The sequence below is a fragment of the Sphaerodactylus townsendi genome, linkage group LG02, assembly GCF_021028975.2.
Source record: "Sphaerodactylus townsendi isolate TG3544 linkage group LG02, MPM_Stown_v2.3, whole genome shotgun sequence".
Taxonomy (NCBI): Eukaryota; Metazoa; Chordata; class Lepidosauria; order Squamata; family Sphaerodactylidae; genus Sphaerodactylus; species Sphaerodactylus townsendi.
The window spans coordinates 49,058,237-49,074,372 of NC_059426.1; the positions used below are offsets into that span (position 1 = coordinate 49,058,237).

Genomic DNA, 16,136 nt, shown 5'->3' on the forward strand with positions numbered 1-16,136 from the left:
GTGGGGAGGCTGCAAAAAACAACAACAACAACAAAAACAAACCACCTCTCTACTGTTGAGCAGCCTTTATGGGGCTGCTCAGACTTAACACACTGTTTTTGGTGGCTTACGTCTGAATCAAACGCTGCTGGCTTACGGCAGCAAATGACTGTTTGAAGTCAGTTCCTTACCCAGCCATGTTCTTGGACTGACTCCACTGTGCTGACAGAGGTGGAATGAGTGTGGGGACGCTGGAGCCATTATTGGTGGCAGTGAATGTGCACTGGCAACATCGACTTTCCACCAGGATTAGGCCCTGGGGATTTGTCATGACCACTTGCCAGTGAGAGTTATATTGATGATGTATATAAATCTGCACATCCAAAAGAATACTGCTTTGAGACACTTCAGCACACCTGGCAAAGGACTAGAATGTAATAATCTGTTTTGTCTTGTCCTGCTGTTCTTTCAGAGAGTTTGATGAATGGGCTACCATCATATGATTGTGTCAAGAAACCAGAATTTCAAATGGTGGTAGCACCCATGTCAATATATAAATTGTAATTATTATGCTATATTCATTCATAAATGCTGAGATTCTAATGTTGACTGCTATATTAGTGGGAAATGGTGGGGATATAGCCTGGCCAGGATATGGCCAGGAGAAAGAAAATGCAGGGAAAATTAATGAACCTGGGTCTTTAGAAATAGTGGATCCCTATTTATCTATCCACAGGCTTCCAAGATGTACATAAAAATTATGACCTTTTCTGCCTGCAGAAGTTATTCTTGAAAGCAAATTACATTGAAATCAGTGAAACCTCTGGGTGAATGTGGTAATGACTGAGCTGTTATTTTCTATGGCTTCTCTACATCTTCAGAGCATGTGCTGTTCAGAGCATGTACTGAAGACTCCACAAAAACACACAGAGTGCAATTCAACTGCAACTTCAGCCCTTTTCAGTCCCATGGATTTCAGTGGGAACGCTTAAACCTTTTCTGTAGAAATCAACGAGTATGTAAAAGCACTGAACTTTGACTGGATTGTACCCTCAAATTATACATATAAAAACTTGAGTGGCAGCTTTTGCAGCAGTCAATAAAAGCATAGTATCTGGTAAAGTACAAATAGTTATAAAAGTTACACTTACACCCTGTCAAACTCTGCAGAGAACTGTCCTCACTCTTACTTCAGTCACAGAGGGCAGGCAATTTGAAGCCAGACTCAGCAAGCAACCCTGAAGGTGTATTCACACATTAGGGAAGAGCAGCCAACTCTCAGCCTCAAAGAATGTCTTGCAGAAACCTTGAGGTTAATCGGCATGTCTTCTATGCCCATCTACAGTGCAAAGAAGCTATGGCACACATCAGGTGGAGTTCTTGGAATGTCAGGCAAGAAATGTCCTTGCATATCTGGGACAAAGGAAAGCAATGTGAAGTGTGACAGCTTTTCTTGCTGTACAATTAGAGGTATTGTACGAAGTATCTCTTCAGAAACAAGCCGCCAACACTGAAGAAAATACTCAATGATGTAAAAAGCAATCCAGATCTGCTGGGTATCTCCCAAACAACACATTTTGAAAGACATTGACTTTGCCTACTATCTATCTATCTATCTATCTATCTATCTATCTATCTATCTATCTATCTATCTATCTATCTATCTATCTATCTATCTATCTATCTATCTATCTATCTATCTATCTATCTATCTATCTATCTATCTATCTATCTATCTAACTAACTAATATACCGCCCCATCCCCAAAGGGCTCTGTCAGCGCCACAAGGATTGCACCTTGATTGACAAGCCTGAAAACATAGCTCAGAGGGACCAATATCTCAGAAATATTCACCAGTTTTGTTCAGAGGAGATGAAGATTTCTTTTCTGGATGAGACATGGGTGAACGCAGGGCAAACAGTCTCAAAGTGTTGGCAAGACCAAGCTGTCAAGTCTGCTATGGATGCATTCCTTAAGGGGTTGTCTACAGGACTGAAAGAGCCATCTGGCAAGGGCAGTTGCTTGATTTGTGCTCACTGTGCAGATGAGGAACAGACCAAAACACACTTTGGTTGGTTCAGGGGACTCATAAAGACACTGGGTAAGCTCATTTCCTTTGTGTAGCTAAAGGATTCCATCTTAATTCTCAAGGTTTTATATTTGGGATAGGAATAAACTGATATATACATCAAAGCTTAAATATCCTGGAAAAAGTTTGTAGAGAGTCACACCTGGTTGTATGCATGCTTAAGCTACAAATTAAGGGTAGTCTTTTTCGTTTATGAACCTCTGCTTTGTCTTTTGCCACAGGGCTTAATTATCAGGATGACACCAATGAATATGAGGAGAATCTTTGTTTTCCTGGAGTCCCTTGCACAAATACCATGGGATCCTATGCACATGGCAGCTGCTCCAGTGGGATGGAGGGTGATGGCAAGACTAGAAGACATGAGTATTATTGATAGACAGGGCCAAATTCTGCTGTGGGAGAATAAGGAGAGAACTAATATTCTCTCTATATTTGCTTGCATTTGTCGCAGTGTTCTCTCTGGCCCTTTCCGCACGGGTGATATACAGCGGCCCAGGAGAAACAAAAATGCTGTCCCTGGGTGGCTGTTCACACAGGAGGCACTACTGCATTGCAGCAGCACCATCCTGACCACCTGAAAGTGGTGTAAAGCCGCCGCTTTTAACCTCGCAAAACAAGCGAGGTTTTTGCAAAGGAGTGTCTTCCCAGCGGTGCGATGCAAACTGCACTGCTGGGAAGACGCTGCTTCTCCCGTCACCTTCACTCACCATCATGTCCAGCGTCACCCTGGAAGGCTGCAGGGACCTGCCCACGCTGCCCTCCGACTCCTGGAGGTTGGAGGGCAGCATGGGCGGGTCCCTGCAGTCCTTCAGGGCGACACTGGACATGACGGTGAGTGGAGGGGGCTAACCGAGATGGAGCCACCTCTCTGGCTGGGTGGGGAGTGCGGGCCGCTTGCACGCTAGCATGCAAATGGTCCCAGAGCCTCCATCGGCATAAATTATGCCGGTGGAGGCTTGTTTTCGCCCGTGTGCGGAAAGGGCCCCTGCTTTTTCCTGTCATTTTTGCAGATCTGTTAGCATTGAGTAAGTAAACTACATTATGTAGTTGCATACTACACTAGTTGCTGATAAAAATTCAGCACCAGCAAACTATGGGTGAGTTGTATGTGTCTGTGCATGGAGATTTACATTGACTCCAGATAGTGGTGCTCCTAAGCTCACTGAGCTGGTGTTACAGAGAGTGCTTAATGAATCAACCATCATGATAAATCATGTAATTTATGAACATTCCTAAGGTTCAATCCAACTATTTTCTGGATTTTTCTGTTCACATATACATGTCTGTTAACTTTCAGTGCAGAGAAGGAGAAAACGAAATGAAGTAACAATGAAGTGGAAAGAGACTCATAGCAATGTTCACACAATTCTCTAGTGCTGAATTTCTCCACAAAATTTGATTTGATCATCACGTCTGTCTGTCTGTCTGTCTGTCTGTCTGTCTGTCTGTCTGTCTGTCTGTCTGTCTGTCTGTCTGTCTGTCTGTCTGTCAGTCAACACACCTTTTAATGTCATGACAAAACACACAGAAACTTGCAGCTTGTATATCCTGGAAAGCAATGTCTAATCTCAGAGGTCAGTATTTCATGCTTATCTAGCCCACCAGATAAGCTTATGAATCCTGGAGACTAGTGCATGACTGCAGTATTCACTCACTCAAAAATATGTGAACTATATTGAATAGTAAAGAAAAATACATATTCCCATACAAGTTTCAAACAAAGAAACAGCAAAAAAAAAATGAGAGGAACAGAAGGCTAGGACAATAGAATGTCTGGATGCATATTGTGAGATGAATGGTGATGGAATTGAGTTGGGGGATTTGCTCATTACTACAGCTTCACTCTTACTTTTGTTGATTATAAAAGAAAGCATCAGCTTGTGCATGTGTGTTTAAGAATGGCTTACAAATGAGGAATCCTACAATCAATTTACTGTCCATTGTAAACCTGATTAAATCTTTCTTTGGTTGAATTTACAATTTTCTCTGATATAAACTGTTCTCTGCAGACTTTTACTTCATTGATTTTAGGCCACTTTGTGGTTGTCTTGAAGTGTCTATTGTGTGTGTGTGTGTATGCGTGCGCGCATTAATTTGATTATGTGTGATTGGAGAAAGAAAGATTCAATTAAAGCCCAAGCAAAGTCCCCCCCCCCCTTTAATCAAAATGCTGTTGCTTATTTGCACACTATCATGATTTTAAAAGCTTTCTGTGATGCAATACTTGTACGCAAATCAAATGGGCAAATGCACTGGAGTAAGGAAAACAATCATGAGTTGTAAAGTGCCTTGTTTTCATAGACAGTTTTCTGCTGATCTTGGCAAGTCTTGTTTGGCTGACGTCCTGATTGTAAGACATCTGATATGCAGAACAGATCCTTCACTGAGGCTCTTGATATCAATGTATTACAAGGGTACTTTTCTGGTTAGGATGGCACTGATGATTGCCTAGAATTGACCAGCTAAAACTACCCTGACTTGTAATACCATGTAGGTTGGCCATATACTTTTGTTTCTTTAAAGGTTGGGTTGGAGGGGACATTTTGGCTCCTGTATCCTTATTGCGGCTACATTACCAAATTTCTCCTCCTACTCAGTTATTGAAGTTACAGTAATAATATTCAGTACTTGACCACCTTAGAGGAATTCAATTAAAACTTCACATGGTAGAAAGGTGTTTGCAGTTTTGAGAGTTTGGGGAAGAAGGAAAGATTCCAGATTCCAGGCACTAGGCAAGCTCTTGAAAGTCTAATGTTATGCTGTTATGATGTCATGGCTAGGAGTGGTGTAGTGTCATGGCTAGGAGTGGTGGACTCTAATCTGGAGTTTGATTCCCACTCCTATACATCAGGGGTGTAATGCCCATTGGGCAAAGTGAGCAGTTGCCCAGGGCGCCCCTTGTGGTGGGCGCCAAAAATGCAGGGTTCGTTTGTGTATTTTTTGGTATTGTAGTGGGTTTTCTGTTTTAGGCCTGCAGGGGGTGCAGTGTTTAGGCTAGCAGCACCAAAATTTCAGGGATGGTTCGGGAGACTCTCCTGATGCTATCACCCAGGTTTGGTTTGGTTTGGTTCAGGGAGTCCAAAGTTATAGACTCCCAAAGGGGTGCCCCATCCCCCATTGTTTCCAATTGGAACTAATAGGAGATGGGGGCTACACCTTTGAGGGTCCATAACTTTGCACCCCCTGAACCAAACTTCACCAAACCTGATGGTATCATTAGGAGAGTCCCCCAAAGATACCCTGAAAGTTTTGTGCTGCTAGCTTAACAATTGCACCCCTGACAGCAGGCACCCCCCCCCAAAATTTCCCCAGATTTTCCTTTTAAATCCCCCCTTTGGCGTGGATTTAAAGGGAGAATCTTAGGTCCCCAGTTTAAACATTCAAAGTTATGCTGTTTCAGGGTGGGGGAGAATCAATTCCAAAATAGCATCACTTTCAATGTTGTTTAAACTGGGGACCCCAGATTCTCCCTTTCAGGTGGATTTAAAAGGAGAATCTGGGCTCCCTAGTTTAAACACCATTGAAAATGATGCTGTTTGGGGGTGGATTCCAGCATCACTTGTTTAAACTAGGGAGCCCAGATTCTCCCTTTAAATCCATCTTGAAGGGAGAATCTGGGGTTCCCAGTTTAAATAACATTGAAAGCGATGTTGTTTCCCCCAATTGGGGGACTGGATACAACACCATAAAATGTTTTCATAGCAGTAATAAAATATTTTGAAAGAATTTTGAAAATGTTTTCAAAAAAATTATTTCTGCTGTGTGGCATGGTCTATTGCTGTGTTCAGATTTGTGAGTTGGGGCATGTTCTATAATAGGATGGTGACTTTGAAACGACCTGGTGTAAAAAAATCATTGCCTGGTCACGGTGGGGGAGGGCGGCTGCCCAGGGGGTCGCCAAACTCCAGTTTGCCTAGATACGCCACTGGGCATAGCTACAAGGGGACCGGTGGGAGTGCGTGTTGCATCGGGCATTCGCCTGGGGGGCATCAAACTCAGGTTTTGCCCAGGGCTCTAGTTTGCTTAGTTATGCCACTGCTATACATGAAGCCTCTTGGATGACCTTGGGCTAGTTACAGTTCTTCAGAACTATCTCTGCCCCACCTACCTCACAAAGTGTCTGCTATGGGGAGAGGAAGGGAAGGAGTTTGTAAGTCACTTTGAGATTCCTTACAGGAGAGAAAGGCAAGGTATACATCCAAACTCTTCTTTTTTGTGTGCTAAGAGTCCTTCTATCCAAAACATTTATATCCCACTTTTCACTTAAAATGGTTCTATGGGGATTCAGGAAATTGTGATGAACATCTCACAAAATAGGTTATGTAAGAGTAGTACCCACTATCCACCTTATGGTGAAGGATTGCTGAAGATAATCTTAGCATTGCATCCTGGTTAGTTCATATGAAGAAGAGGGTTCCAGTATCACTGTTAGTAGTGCCAAGCACATTTTTAGTTAGTAGTGCCAAGCACTCTTTAGCACACATGCTAAAGAGGTAAGGCCCACACCAGTGACTAGGATTGGAAATCTCCTGATGGGGCCTGGAGTTCTCCCAGAATTATGTCTGATCTTCAGACCACAGAAATCAATTCCCCTGGAGAAAATGAAAGCTTTAGAGGGTGGAGTCTATGGTATCACATCTCTCCCCTCCCCCCAAATTCCATGCTCCACAGGTTCTACCCCAAATATCCAGGATTTTCTCTACCCTTAGTTGGCAACTCTACAGTAGACATAATAATATCACGCAAAAGACAGACCTACTTTACAGCCTCTCATATGATTTGACACAGCTGAATTCTATCCAATACCAGCCAGTCAACAAGGAGATGGTCATGGCTATTCTGTAGTGTAAGATCCTGTTCTTATCAGCTGAATAGTTAAACACAGATCTGAGCCATCAGTATTTTTTTTCTTTTTCTGTGATTTGATTTTATACAGTACTGCCTAAGTTATCAAGTGGGGTTGGTGCCGTTTCTTTATTATCCTAAATCCTTATGGCTTCGCTTTTATAATCATGACTTCATCTTCCAGTCCCATAACTTAGTTCACTCCCCAACATAAAGAACCACAACTCCTTCCACCCATGTAGGATTTCATAGCTAACTCACAGAGGTGAATCCTCCCAATTTTCCACAGGCATATGAGATCCCATGGTGGACTTCACTAAGTTGTGTTATCGAGCACCACTGACAGAAATGTCATTACCCTGTTGAAGCCAGCCAGCAGCTAATTGCTTTGAAACATGACTCCAAGTGGAATATTCAGTGTCTAACTTATTAGAGGAAATTAATATTTGAAATAGTCTCCAATGGACAATTTACTTGATTTACTTCCTGGAGCTCTTTAAGCTAGAGTATCCAAAGTATTGCTCTTGGACCAGCTGCCACCTGGAGACATCACAGTGTAGTTTGGCAATGGTCCACTTGCATAAATGTGGAATATGGGCAGAGCAGGTCTAATGTGATATATTTTTTTCTAATTGACCAAGATAATGTGCTGTTCTTGCAGTCTCTCCAACAAAGTCCATCGCATAGGAAAGGTCATTTTGGTAGCCTACTTCTGTTTGTACACCCACAGCTGGATGTAACTGTTCTTGCTAAATAATGCCTTGTTTTGATGAAACTCCAGATGCTGACTCATTTGATGGCCTTTGTTCTCTGGTTGTCTTCCAGGATAAACAACCTAGAGGGTTATCTGATTTGATGTTAGACTTCATTTCCATCATCAATCACAGGAAAACACTAATGCTGTGCCTTTTTCACCTCCATTCTCCTTTATTATATCTGAGGACAGTGCTGACATGATGGAAGCTTTCATTACTGATAATCATAATACCAGAGGTGAATTGAAAAAGACTGGGGGTAGGTGGCCAGCCAGATCTCTAGAAATGAAGACTATTTCTGCAGTTAAGCATGTTAATGCTACCAATGCAAATGTAAAGTGTAGCATGATTAAATGTGTGGCCAAGGTTTCCTTTTTAGGTTTTTAAACTTCTGTACAGAGCTGTCATGTTTTGTAAAACTTGTTTCCTTAATAGTCTATACCAGGGGTAAGGAACCTGCGGCTCTCCAGATGTTCAGGAACTACAATTCCCATCAGCCCCTGCCAGCATGGCCAATTGGCCATGCTGACCGGGGCTGATGGGAATTGTAGTTCCTGAACATCTGGAGAGCCGCAGGTTCCCTACCCCTGGTCTATACATATAAATGTAAACACACAAGATAGGATTTTCACCCATAGAGTGCAACTTTCTTGCCTGCCCCCTCCAGCTGCAGCCTGAAATGTCCTCCCTCAGAATGCTGGAATCACCCAGAACAGCAGAAAGAGGGTTAGAGGGCTGCCATTGGATGGGAAAACTGGTGATAATCACCCCTTGGCATACATGGATCTGTTCAGTGGGTTTGGATCCTATGGAATTTTTTCATAAATTGTGGTGTTTTCTTCTATCTCAAAGAGACTTGTATCAACAGAAGAACCTCTTGTGCCTGTGAAAAGATTCTTTCAGTAGAGGGAAATACCACAGCAAATGGGAAAGTTCTATAGAATCCAGCTCAAAGTCTGCAGGCGACCTAAGAAAATTGTTAACAATTCCACCAGAGAGATAGCATTGGTAGAGATATTAAATATGATGGTTAACAAAGTAGTTTATAGTGGCCATGATTCTTAAAGAGTGAAATTGAGTTATTTAAGGAGACATGAGCTGTTGCTGACAAGTAAAACAAGTTTCTCCCTGCTTGGCATAAAGTAGCTGAGAGTGAACTTTCTCTGGTCCTAATAAGAAAGCAATGTTGTTAAGTGTGAGGAAAAACAGTATTCTGCCCTACATACAAGGGATTTTATAATTCCCTTCATTTCATAAGGTCCTGGTATATGTGTATATTTATAGATTTGCTGTAAACTGGATGTGTAGTAGTTACTGTGTACCATATTACTGGAAGGTAACAGTAGGCTGGGATGTCGCCTTTTGAATTATAGTTGCTGAAGAGTGTAGAACATTTTCCCAATGCAGCTATTTACAGACTAGAGATTTTTCACCTCAGAGTGACAAGCAGGGGAGGAGCCCAACTGTATCACTGACAAAATGAATCTGTACCCTTGACATCACCCTATTCAGCACAACTTAAACAAGTGAGCCTTTTTCTGTTTCACCAGCCAAATTTCTATGAATCAGGCTACTGTGAAAGGTTCAGAAGTAGGCCCCTAAAGGGTAGTGAGTTCACCAGGTTTATTCTTCATGCATCAACTTTGCTATCAAGGCATGATGTTTTGTACCTGTGGAGTTGTTTCCCTGTTCTACTTGCATAAAATATTAATGTGTTAATGTAGCAGTTCTCCCATTTTTCAACACATCCTCCCCTTTACTTGAAGCTTTTAGAATCAAGTAATTAATTAACAGAAATTAATTAATCCAAGATGATCAAATTTTACTTTTAGAATAGTAGATTAAATGACTGTATATTGGGTCTCTAAATATGGCAAAGGAAGAGTGACTTATTTGCACTTTCTCTTGTGCCTCTCCACAATAAGAATTTGACAAAGATTGACATCTGCCTTCTTTTTAATTCAGAAATTAAGAAGGGGAGAAACTAATCATCGGATTGTACCCCATCAAATTAAGAAAATGTAAGGCAATTAAGTTTTCTTAAGGGGAGCAGCATTTTCTGCCTATGTCCTCTTTGCAAATCTTCACTATAATGTTCCTAAGGCCCTTGTTCTGACTCCCAGGAACCAAATTTCTGTTAGCTCAGTATGCTGCTGCAAAAGGAGGGAAGGAATCGCCATCTCTCTATTTTAAAAAAACTTAAGGGCACTTATGTTTGCTTAATTGTGTGGCTTGATACAGGCCATTATACTCAATGGCATGAAATGAATGGTTCCTTTGCTTCTGCAAAGGCTACATGGATGTTTTGGAGCAAGTAGACAGTAGGGAAGAGAGTAGTTAATCAAGGCTTTAGTGAATTTCATGGCTATTCTGGTTCTGTTTGAAAGCTGAAGTTTCTCTTATGGTTTCTCAATGAATGTCATGAAAGTAATTTTCTCAACCAAATTCAGCAGCAACATTGCATTCAAATTGATGCCTAGTTTTGCACAACAATGACTTTCAAATGGTATAAAATGGTGCAAAAATGCCATGAAGGAAAAGCACAATGTGGGAAAGTGTATATTCACAAAATACAACAAAAATAAACAGAATATACAAAAAAAGATACACTTTCATATTAAGTTCACATATTAAGAGTCAATTCAAGAAGTATATACAATACACACTAAAACTAACAAAACAACAACAACAACAACCCCTTACAAAAAATAGTAACAAAAGAACAACAAAAACAAACAAACAAAAAAAAGAGTGGACTTCCGGCTAGTATAACATACGATACACAATCTAACGTCGAAAATATATTTGTACAACTTTACTTTCTGTTTATAAATCGTTTTAAACCATGATTTCATTACTTCCATATTATTAATTACATCAGAAATTAATTAAACATATATGTTCAATACTTAATCCAGTGTTGCATCAAGAAAATTATCTTCTTTGATATCTAATTATAAATTAACCATTCTGATCTACAGAAAAAACAAAGGGGAAAAATATGTAATAAGAAATCTGTATATATAATCAAAATCCGTATTTTATACAATTAAATTTTAGTTATCTACTTATCAAAAATCACAAATCATATTTCATATATTTGTATTCTGATTGTAGGTAGTTGATTAGAGGTTTCCAACTTTTTCAAATATCTCTAGATTTTTTGTTTCATGATTGCTCGATAGTTTATCGATATTCAGAAAAATTTAACATTTTGGAAAGCCAGTCCTTCCCACTTGGTATAACTGGTGCTTTCCATACTTTAGCATATACCATTCTGGCCGCAGTTATCATGTATAGCAAGATTCTTTCATGTTCTTTGCACACATTTTTTGGTAAAATATTTAATAGAAAACATTGCGGGTAAAAACCCACTTTGTATCCCAAAATAATATTAATTATACCAGATATCTCTGTCCAATATTCCCTTTGCTCTTCCGCAATCCCACCATAAGTGTAAAAAAAAGTGCCAGTCGATTTTTTACACTTCCAACATAGTTCGATGTACCTTTATATATTTTTGCTAATTTACTAGGATATAAGTACCAGCGGTATAACATCTTTAAGTAATTTTCTTTCAAATCTGCGCATAAGGTGAACTTTCTATTTTTTTCCCATGTATTAGTCCATGTATCTAAATTTATCGTTTCTCTTAAATCTTGGGACCATTTAATCATGGTCTCTTTAACGATTTCATCTTCTGTCTCTCTGTCCAGAAGAGTTGTATACATTTTCTTAATCAAGAAACGATTTTCACCACATAGGTTTAACCATAAGTCTGAATCTTTCTTTTCAAAGCCTTTTTTTCATGTCCAAAAGAAATTTTTCTTTCAATTGGTAGTATAAATACCAATGGCATTGCTTTCCCTGTATTACAATGGCATGTCTTTCTTTAAGTCTACATGTGTCATTGTCCCACTGCAAAATGTCACGATATCGTATACATTTATCTTCGTCTATTTGTTTCATTAATAACGCCCCTGGCGGAGAGATCCAGTTGGGCACTTTTATAATGTTTTTCTTCTTGTAGTCCAACCAGATTTTTATTATGGCTCTCCTAATGTAATGGTTGGTGAATTGTTTAAATGGTTTACCTTTGGCATACCATATATAAAAGTGCCACCCGAAGTGTAAGTCATATCCTTCTATATTTAATATTTCCCTGTCTTGCAGCAGCATCCATTCTCTAAACCAGGCGAAACCTGCTGCCTGGTAATATAATTTCAGGTTTGGTAAACCAAATCCACCTCTTGCCACATTGTCAATTAGATGTTTGTATTGAATTCTCGCTTTTTTCCCTCCCCATATAAAATGTAAAATATCTTTTTTTCCACTCTTTGAAGTATTTATTTGTTATAATTACAGGGATAGTCTGAAATAAATAGAGTATCTTGGGCAAAATACTCATTTTACCGCTGCGATTCTTCCCAACAACGATAATTTTAAACTTTCCCATTTTAATAAACTTTCTTTCACCTTTTTCCAAAGTGGTAAATAGTTGTTTGAAAATAATAAGATATTTTGATTCGTTAAGACAATTCCTAGGTATTTTATTTTTTTTGTTATTTCTAGTTGGGTCATTTCATGTAGTTTCTGTTGATCTACATTGGATATATTAAAGATCATCATTTTGGTTTTCAACTTGTTTACTATCAAACCAGAGATGGTACTGAATTCACTAATTACACAGTTCAACGTAGTCCAATTTTTCAACGGATCTTTCATCATTACCACAATGTCGTCGGCAAATGCTTTGATTTTATATTCCATTCCATTTATTTTTATCCCCTCAATTTTTTTGTTACATTTAATATTTTGTAATAATAGCTCTATAGCCAAGATAAAAAGAAGGGGGGAGAACGGGCAACCTTGCCTAGTGCCCTGATTTATCTGGAATTGGGGTGTTAAAGTATTATTAATTTTTAATTTTGCGACTTGTTTATTGTAAATAGCTGTGGTCCAATCTAAGAAATTACCTGGACCTATTGTGTACTCCAATAATAGTTTTAAGTAATTCCAATCCAAATTATCAAACGCCTTTTCTAGGTCATAGAATAGCATTGCTGCTTTCTTGTTAATTTGTTTATGCAAATATTCAATCATATTAGTTACAATTCTAATATTAGTTTTAATAAACCTGTTGGGTAGGAAGCCGTTTTGATCCTTTCCTATATTTTCTTTCATTATTTCTCTAATTCTTCCTGCAAGAACTCCTGCATAAATTTTATAATCGTTATTCAGTAACGGAGGATGGGGCGGAATTTTTAACATCTGTAGTTTCTAAACCTTCTTTAGGGATAAGGGAAATAATAGCTTCATTCCATGTTGGTGGCATTTCTCTTGTATTTCTAATACTGTTTATAGTATCTGCTAGAAGGGGTACCATTTCTTCTTGGGATATTTTGTAAAATAATCCTGTGAAGCCATCAGGTCCAGGTGTTTTACCAGGCTTTAATTTTTGTATTTGTGTCTTAATTTCATCAGTTGTTATTCCTCTGTTTAATAAGGCTAAATTCTCCTCTGAAAATTTTAGTTTACAATTTTTCTCTATATACTCTTTTTGCTTTGCAATATCCAATCTTTTAGATTTGTACAGAGTAGAATAGAAATCAAGAAATTTTTCAATAATCTCTTCTTGGTTTGTGATAGTCCTTCCCTTATCTATTACTGTTGTAACCAATCTCTTTTTATTTTGTTTCCTTAATTTGTAAGCCAGCCATTTTCCTGACTTATTAGCCTGTTCAAAATAATTAACTTTGGCATACATCAATTTTTTTTCCATTTCATTTGTGTAAATTGTAGCAAGTTGATTATGTAAATCATCTAGTTCTCTTACAAGAGTTTTGTTTTTAGGATCATTTTCCAGTTGAGCTTCTTTAGTTTTCATAATTTTCTTAAGGTTTAATTCGTGTTTCATTCTCTCCCTCCTTAAAATGCTATTTTCCTTGATGAAAAAACCACACATATAAGCTTTTAAAGTTTCCCATACTATACTTTCCTTGACTTCCCCGGTATTATTAATTTGAATGAAATTTTTAAGTTCTTTTAACCCTTTTAGAATAATATCATTCTTTTTTAACAAATAATCATTCAACTTCCAAATCCTTGGACCGTCAGTTCTTTGGAGTTCCCATATTATAGGATTATGGTCTGAAAAAGACCTAGGTTCTATAGAAATATTTTTTGTTTTTAATGTTAAGTCTTTGGTACACAAACACATATCAATTCTAGAATGTGAAGAAAAATACTTGGAATAATACGTATATTCACGCGCATTGCCATATTTCATTCTCCAAACATCCTCTAACAAAAAATAATCACAGAAATCAAAAAATGATTTGGGAAGTTTCCCTTGTAACTTTTTTTCTTTCTTTTCATTAGCTTTATCTAAAAAAGGCTGTATAACCCCATTCCAGTCCCCTAGAAAGCAAACACTTTTTTATAGCTCAAGGCATGCATCTTATGCAAAAGTTCTATAAAGAAATCACTTTTCCGTGTATTTGGGGCATAAATTCCCACCATTAATGTCTTAGAACCAAAATAATTTATTTCTACTCCAACAAATCTTCCTTTGGAGTCATTAATTATTAACTTAGGATCATACTTTTCATTAGCATATATTGTTACACCTTTCTTTATTTTGTTATTGCATGAACTAAAACATAATCCCAACTTTACATTGTTAAGTAGATCTTTATCTTTCTGGCCTACGTGGGTTTCTTAAAAACACGATAAATCAAAATTATATTTTGCAAATAATGGAAAGTTTTTCTCCTTCTCTGTGGAGAATTCAAACCCGTTAATGTTCCACAACAATATTTTCATATTCTTGTGACTTTTCTTTCGCTACTAACCTTGTAACGTGGCTGGGATTTCTTTTAAGTTCTTTTTGAGTTTTTCAAGGAAGTCTTGGGCTTGTGGTACTGTGGTCAATCTATAAGATTTAAAATTGTATGTTGCCCTAAGTCCTTCTAGATCTTCCCACTTATACCTGATATTATTTTCTCTAAGGAAGTCTCTCAAGAAATAATATTCTTTCCTTTTCTGTAAAATCCGGTTGGGAATGTCTTTCAATATCAATATTTTCTTGTCTTGTATTTGGAGACTGGTTTTGATACTTTGGGCCAGTATATCCTCCCTTGTTCTTTTCCTGGAGAAGAAAATCAAGACATCCCTTTCCCTTTTCAAGACGTCTCTCTTGCTGTAGTTAGCTCGGACTACTTTGCTTATATCCTCATCAAATTCATCTTCTTCCATATTTATATATTTCGAGAGATGGTGGGTCATTTTCTTCTTAATATTCTCTCCTTCCTCTTCGGGCACTCCTCTGAATCTTAACACATCTGCTTTAAGTTTAATCTCAAGAAGGGCCATTTGGTTTCTCATCTTTTCCATCTCTATTTCTGTCTCTTTAGATTTCTCATTCATCTCTTCTTGATTTTCTTGGAGTTGGTTAACTGTCAGAGTTAGCTTCTGAACTTTCTCATCGGTTACTTTCAGCTTTGTTAAGTCTGATTTGATCTCTCTGATTTCACTTTCCAGTTTTTGGAAGCTTCTTTCGAAGCCTTGCTCCAGTTTTTGAAAGTGTTCCATATTATCTTTCTGCATCATAGTTATCATCTCCAATACTTGATCTAATTTGGTGTCTGTTTCAGGAATGCTATTTTTCCGCCTGGCAGCCATGGCAAGAACTGTCTCTTTAAATGGATTGTCTTGGTTGGAGATTACAGCTCCGTATTGTATTGGGTGGAGGGAGCAAGAAAAAAGAGTCTTTTTACTTCAGTTCTCCCACACTCCGGCTTCCCTTTATTTCACCACACACACCAAAGAATTGTTTTAACAGTCCAAAAATCAAAACAGGACGAGAGAGCTCTGGCTGAGACAATTCTCTTATAGTGCAACGGCTTCCCCCGCTCCTTCTGTCTGCGCTCGCATTGCAAAACTTACTCCTTTCCCCTTTTGTACGCTCTCGGTCTCAGTTAGAATACAGACCGATGCAAGTATCAAAATTCCAACCTCTCCTCTTCCTCTCTTCCTCTCTTTCTGCCCGCAAGAAACAATTACACTGGAACCGTGTCTTTCAAAAATAAATCAGTACTAGCCTTCTTGGTGTTGTTGAAGGTTGCGCGTGCCTCCCGCTCCGTATTCCGCCTCGGCATGAAACGCCTTGCAGTTGGAGGCTCAGATTACCCCTCTGGCCGGGCTGCCATTGAAGACTCCAGCGCCTCCGAACAGCGCGCGTTTTGGGGCTCCAATTCCGCCCCCAGACTTCTCTCCTTTCTCCGGAGAGGTTAGTTGTCCCCCTCGACCTGACAGAGGTCGAAACGGAGGGAAATTTTAACTTCTAGGCAGAGTCGGTCTCGGAGCTCGCGCTCCGAGTTGCTTCGAGGGCAGTAACGCAACCGGAAGTCGAAAGTGTATATAATGCATATATATGAAACTAAAAGCCCCGAACACCCCTTGTGCA

At 38.9% G+C, this 16,136-nt stretch overlaps 1 protein-coding gene across 1 annotated transcript; it reads right to left on the bottom strand.

Annotated features, from left to right (window-relative positions):
• Window positions 1–10,630: 10,630 nt before the first annotated feature.
• LOC125426234 (factor of DNA methylation 3-like) lies at window positions 10,631–15,527 on the bottom strand. Its single transcript, XM_048484495.1, has 2 exons — window positions 14,524–15,527; window positions 10,631–10,644 (listed from the first exon to the last, which is right to left on the bottom strand). The coding sequence occupies exons 1-2, from the start codon at window positions 15,350–15,352 to the stop codon at window positions 10,631–10,633; spliced, it is 843 nt and encodes a 280-aa protein (XP_048340452.1). The 5' UTR covers window positions 15,353–15,527.
• Window positions 15,528–16,136: the final 609 nt, after the last annotated feature.

Bases quoted from the DNA above. Each gene is read 5' to 3' on its own strand.
- LOC125426234 (XM_048484495.1), bottom strand. From the start codon at position 15,352: ATGGCTGCCAGGCGGAAAAATAGCATTCCTGAAACAGACACCAAATTA.